Genomic DNA, 6,817 nt, shown 5'->3' on the forward strand with positions numbered 1-6,817 from the left:
ATTTTTCGTAGAATGAAGATTTCTTGAATATTTTATTTCGTGGGTTTTCCAAAATCGCCCTTATAATCCTGTTGAGAATGTATCAAAATTTGTAATTGACATATACCTACGAAATGCACGAACATTGCTTCCTTACGAATAATATTCAAGTATTAAGCATCTGTCAATATGTAATATTTGTGACTGAAATGCATTAAAAAAACATGGATCAACTTTTCACAAGATTCCTGATTTGCAACAGTCACGTGCAATACTATCATTTGGAATTATTTTGTATTAATTGAAGATTTGTATATCTAATTAGTTTGATGTCGGTGTATGGCTGTAAATATTCGGTATTCTGAATATATTTCATTTACTTATATCATGTTGGTTATTCATCTAGTATGTAAACCCAAACAACTATAATACTGTTGCTTTGGTTATTCCTAATTGTTGTAGATGCTTTGCTTTCTTTATAATCATGAAATAAGGATGCGTTGTTTTCTTTATAAACTTCTAATGGACATCTTATTGATCTAGTTTTTAAATTATAAGCTTGGCTTTGGTAGTTTCTTGGGATTTGTAATATAACACAAATGGTAAATGAGACATTAAAATTATGTTATGCTCATGAATAATTTGAATGTACAATCTGTTTTTCTTCAAAGATGTTGTTAATACCAAGATGTTTTGTCTTTTTGTCTGTGTCCATTAACAACATTAACAGACAGATTATCAATATCAGATTAATGAAAATCACAGAGTGGAATAAATATTAGTGTTGGTTTTTGAGTGTTTCTGATGAAGATTAAACAGAAATCCACTAAGGAATAAAACAATTTGTAGCGCGGAAAAGAGAAAACCTTCCATTGTATTAACCATTTTAATTCTACTATGAAAAAAATGTAACAATATTTAACATATAAAAACAAAAATGCTGATCAAAACAATTTCCAATGTTGTCACAATAAGAGGATATTTCTAAAATCATGTATTGTTTGTTTTCGAAAATTATAAATAGAAATATTCGGTCAATCAAAAATTCTTTTTTCGCATAAAAATGCGCCTTTATCATGCAACCATAGGTCATGCCATTTATAACCATCAAACTTTTTCATACCAATCACTTCAGTCTGACCTGGGTTACCACTTGAATCAGGTTGTGTTGAATGCCAATTGAAGTGAGTAATGATTGATCCATCACTGTATCGCCAATGCTCTTCTGCGATTAGATGTGATCCTTGGAACAGTATCCAACTAGTAACATCAAAATGATCTACAAATATTGTACAAAACAATAAGATTGATTTTCCAAAATATCTCGGTTTAATTAAACAAAAGTATTTGTTTTTTTATTTGAAATTTGAAACAAGGATTTTTGGTATGATTTTTAATGGTCTTATAAAGAACACACGACAAAATGTAAATCATTACATGTCATCAAACGTTAAGCAAAACTCGTCCTGTATAGATAAGAAGGAACAGTAGATAAACCAGGTTTAAATCGCATACATTTTTTTGTTTTGCATTAAGACAAAATCAAGGTACAATTAAAACTTCAAGAAATGGTACTTTGCACTCAAAAAGGAACCGAAAGTCTTAGAGTTTTATACTTTGCATTTTCATACAAAAAATGCGTTTCAAGAGCACATCCATGTTAATGAAGAATGTAAAACATATGTAAAAGTCATGTAATGAGACTGATGGTACTTTGATACTGAAAAATGAAAATGCTGACAAAGTTTGTTAATAGATGTTTGTTTAAAGTTGTCAATCAATGTCGATATCAATATTACATTTAGATAGAAGCTTTCTGTAGTTTCCATGATATCAAATTCACCGGGACTTATGGAATACACGTATGCACTGATATGTAGGTCACAGAGTGACAGAACTTCATACATATATCTGAAAGTGAAATTAAAGAGCTTGTCGATATGTTTATATTTCTGTTTTAGAGGGTTGTGTATAATAAGCAATCTAGGCAGATCCTTGGAAGACATATGTTGACGATTTTCGATGGAGAAAGCATAATCATAACTACAATAAAAACAACTGGACCATCGCTTAAGGTGATATGGGTGTCTTCCTCCATCTTGGAATGTAAAAAACAGAGAATCAAAGGTCCAGATTTTCTATCAAGTTAGCAAACCTTGATGCAGGAATGCAGATATTTAATATGAATTTTCATTTAAAAGAACCAATTTATAAGAATATAACTTATAAATATTAATATTTTTGCAAATGTTGATTATTTTTGGTTGTTTGTATTTTTTTTTAAATTGGCATGTTAAGGGGAGGTAACACTAAAACAGTGCATTAACTGAAGGATTCTACATGGAATTTTCCTATTTTGTATTTTAGCCGGAAAAAACGTACGGTGTCCCTATCTTTCCTTTTAATATTCTCAAAGCATTTTCTGAAAGCTATCTTTTCCTTAAGTATTTAACAATTCTATCATTTTGTTTAGTTTCTAATCACAAAATGGTGTTTTTTCCTGTATACTCCATACAAAATGTGTCATTTTGTCACGTCCTGTAGCTTGAGAAAATGCGCGCTGACCTATCATTTTTATTATATTTATAACATATATCAATAGATACTACGTTTTGACAAATTCTATCATTTTTGTTTTAGACTCCCATACCACCTTAACAATGGTTAAACATTTCTGAAAAGAGTTTACCCCCACTGACGTGATACATGTACAGTAGTTCTGCTAATACATGGGTTACAAAGAAAGATCGTCTTTACCAATCTATTCTTTTCCCAAAAAAATTATTTCCACTATTTGTTCATTAGAAAAATTAAAAGAGACAAATTATAAAATTTTGCTATTTCAAATTCTGACGGTTAGTTAGTGTTTTGGTTCTGCCATGATTTATCACTTATTTTACTATAAATTTGGAAGTTGATTAATAAAGAAATGACTACGAGTCTACGGTTCGAACTCTTCAAAGAAAGTTTACCTTTAGTTAGAGGAATTTGGTAATTGGTATTGGTCATGTCTGGATAAATAGCTCAAAACGTTTCTACTGATACTTATGATTCATTTCTTTTCGTAGGTTCCAATTTTCGTGGATTGATTTACCACGAGTAATAATAACATTCCTTGCTGTCAAATGTTTTCATTGGAGTCTTTCTGAAGAAGTGTAATGTTAAGAAGCTCTTTGGATATATAAAACTGATAGCGTTTTATTTTGTTTCTTCAAAATAATATTGTAAAGGATAAAACATACCAAAAAAAGAAACTATCTAAAAAAGAAAAAAAAATTAACATGTAGAAGAAAAATTTAGAAATCTATCAAGGTCAGGTAAAATTGTCTTTGCATGATTCTTTTGATACAAACATAAGATATTTACCAATAAATGTAGCAATCAAAAGCTGTTTCTCTTCAGAATCTATTCTCATCAGTTCCGCTCCTTCGAGACCACATTTTGAGTCATACTCTGCAGACTGTAATGCAATATTTTTACCATATATCTTATAACAACTCTGAATCATTTTACTGTAGACGTAACCACTTCTTTTTGGACATCGGCCTGCAATACAAAATATGTGTTTGTTATCAAATTGGTAGACATTAGTTCTTCATCCAACATTTAAAAGTGAATCATCAATACAAATTCAAGTTAAACATTAAGCTTGCATCATACGTTTGAAACAGAAAACCAATAAATAGAGATGTGCAACTCGGTGAATTAACATATATTAGCGAGTAATATCTGCTGAGAATAATTTGGTTTACACACTATCTATATTCAGTAAGCCAGACTTCACTTTTGTCAATTTTAAATCATTCAGGATTCGAATAAGTTTTGCCCCAAAAAAAGGGTTTTATTCATCCTCCATTTACACCCGTATCATAATGACTTGATATAATTTTATAATAATTGATTTTTATATCTCATTAAATTTGATTAATCTAAAAACTTTTATTTCAATCGAGGGAAAAACAATACAAAGAGAACTCTATTTACATCTATTTATCATATTAGAGCTAGTTTCTGAATCATTGCATCCCCCCCTTTTCCATGTGAAATTAACAATGCTGAACTAAATTAAACCGCTTAAAATATTGATAGTAGCTAGCAGATACTGATAGTTATATCAAACCACTTATTCACTATTATTATATCACAAAACCAGATTCATCCACCATTATTTCCTTTAAAAATGTCCTGTACCAAGTCAGGAATATTGCCATTGTTATAGTATTGTTCGTTTCTGTGTGTGTTACATTTCAACGTTGCGTCGTTTGTTTTCTCTTATTTTTGAGTGTAAATTCACATTGCAATAAGACGTGTCACGGTATTTGTCTATCCCAAATTCATGTATTTGGTTTTGATGTTATATTTGTTATTTTCGTGGGATTTTGTCTGATGCTTGGTCCGTTTCTGTATGTGTTACATTTTAGTGCTGTGTCGTTGTTCTCCTCTTATATTTAATGCGTTTCCCTCGGTTTTAGTTTGTTACCCCGATTTTGTTTTTTGTACATGGATTTATGAGTTTTGAACAGCGGTATCCTACTGTTGCCTTTGTTTGTACATTCAATTTTATCCTTTAAACGTCTGTCCGCATACTTGATATAATTTAATCCCTTAAACAAAAATGAAAAAACTCATTCAGACATTCAGAGTATGGTGGGTTTTTTTTCACTTTATTTTTTAGAATTACAAGTTTTACAAATTTTACAAATTTATTCCGATAACATTTGTGAATATAATGGTATACAGAAAACAATATTATCAAATTAACCCTCTATCACAGCGATGATGAAACACGGGGTTTTCATAAAAACATTTAAACATGTACCGAATTGTCTTTGAAAAAAAAAAATATTAATAAAAAGCTTTAAAGTAGCTAAAAAATAACATGTATAAATTGCTGTTTTAAGCTTATCGTCTGGAGATATATTCCAATTATTTTTTCTTAGATTAAGTTAAGGTGTCAAACATGTCAGTTTTCTTGTCCTATATAACTTCTGGGAAAACAAAACAACAAAACGGCAATTGACATAATTGATTTAAATAATATACTCAATTTAAGCATACGTTGAGCAAGGAATGACATGTAAATACTACATTGTGTGTCAGAAAAGTAGAAATACAAAATTTTAAATAACTAGATCGATTTAAGAAAAATACGATTTTCTCTCGAACATTTCGTAGGTTGTTTTACAACGATATAGAAATATAAGATACACGCATAGTAAGAATATTGTCTGTGAAATTATAATTTTATTTATGATTTATTTCATGTTTTTGGATTTTAAGTATTGAAAAACTTTAGAAAAATCATAGAAAAGAGAGGCGAAAGATAGCAAAGGGACATTCCAACTCATCATAAGTAGAAAATAAACTGACATCGCCATAGCTGAAAAAAGTTGAAAAAAACAACAACATACAAACAACAGTACACAAAATATAACATATATATTATCATTAAGATATCACTCTTTTTATAACTACTTCATTTTTATTCTTGGGATCTTATTGTTTAGGTGCACAAATTTGCAAAATATAAAACTTTAATAAATCGAAACAATATACCAACAGGTACACAATTTGTTATTATCATTATAAATATAAATATTGTTCTTAATATTACTAGTCATTTTATTTTCTCTACTTTTTGTGCTATTTTCACATTTCTTGATCGGTGTGAGAAATATATTTCTCCTCACTAGAGACATGTCTGTTCTCGGCAAATATTAAATGATTGGTCGAAATTTAATTATGACGTCAAATGTTCTTGTTTTCAACTGAATTTTCTATTGTGAAGTCACGAAAAAAGGCGACCATGCCTGATGACGTCACATATAAAGAACACAATTTTCTGCCAATCATTGAAAAGGAAGGATAAAAATCATTAGAGAAACAGATTCCATCACTATAACTCGTGTATTACGATATTTCTCCGCTTTAAACAGTTTAATTTAATTATTTAAAAAAAAAAAAAAAATTTAACTGTCTCGAGTGGAGAAATATCGTAACACACTTGTAGCAGTTGTTAAATCTATATGTTCAGGTGCAAACGTTTGCCAAACATCAAACACCAATAAATCAAAACGATATAACATAACATAAGCAAAACATATTATCCTATTTGTAACATAGCCTCTTACTGTCTAAAATTAAATGATAGGTCCACCCATCACTGTGATATCCTTTGATATCCTTCATACCATTTACATATCCTGCACTTAAACCTATACACTCATTTGATGTATTTGAATGTGAAACGGACATGCATTCTGTCACATGATTACACTGCATAACACATTCTAACATGTTCCCCTTAATTTGGAATATCACTGCCTCATTGAAGTAAATGTTATCTAGTTCAGATGCATTTTCGGTAAATCCGACTTTTTTTTTACATGCAACTACTTGATAAGATATCAAAATATATACAATTTCATGTAAAAACATCATAACTTTTCCAAAAAAATTTAAGGTTAGTTATCAGAAACGAGCAAGTACAACTTCATAAATTGTTGACGTATAAGTGAAATGTATCCTTGCTGAATTGTACATAAACATATAATATCAATATTGTTCCACAGCATCCAATTATATCTCTGCTATACTTAACATTTTAAATAACTGCTTATCAAAACGGTTAGCGGAACCAACTATTATATCATTTAAAGTAACAATATATTTTGTATGTATCATGTGTATATATGCTTAATAGTCATCAAAGGTACCAGGATTATAATTTAATACGCCAGACGCGCGTTTCTTCAACATAAGACTCATCAGTGACGCTCAGATGAAAAAAGTTATACAGCCAAACCAATACAAAGTTGAAGAGCATTAAAATACAGGT

General features: G+C 29.7%; 1 protein-coding gene across 1 annotated transcript; it reads right to left on the minus strand.

Moving 5' to 3' along the window:
* Positions 1 to 1,003: 1,003 nt before the first annotated feature.
* LOC134683275 (uncharacterized) lies at positions 1,004 to 6,442 on the minus strand. The gene is made up of 3 exons (XM_063542466.1): positions 6,111 to 6,442; positions 3,346 to 3,525; positions 1,004 to 1,258 (listed from the first exon to the last, which is right to left on the minus strand). The coding sequence occupies exons 1-3, from the start codon at positions 6,418 to 6,420 to the stop codon at positions 1,014 to 1,016; spliced, it is 735 nt and encodes a 244-aa protein (XP_063398536.1). The 5' UTR covers positions 6,421 to 6,442; the 3' UTR covers positions 1,004 to 1,013.
* Between the last annotated feature and the right edge of the window lie 375 nt (positions 6,443 to 6,817).

This window comes from Mytilus trossulus, chromosome 9, assembly GCF_036588685.1.
Source record: "Mytilus trossulus isolate FHL-02 chromosome 9, PNRI_Mtr1.1.1.hap1, whole genome shotgun sequence".
Taxonomy (NCBI): Eukaryota; Metazoa; Mollusca; class Bivalvia; order Mytilida; family Mytilidae; genus Mytilus; species Mytilus trossulus.

Bases quoted from the DNA above. Each gene is read 5' to 3' on its own strand.
- LOC134683275 (XM_063542466.1), bottom strand. From the start codon at position 6,420: ATGATGTTTTTACATGAAATTGTATATATTTTGATATCTTATCAAGTA. The intron at 3,526-6,110 runs GTAAGAGGCTAT...TTTGTATTGCAG, and splicing joins CTATCATTTAATTTTAGACA to GCCGATGTCCAAAAAGAAGT. The intron at 1,259-3,345 runs GTAAATATCTTA...CAATATTTGTAG, and splicing joins TTTGATTGCTACATTTATTG to ATCATTTTGATGTTACTAGT.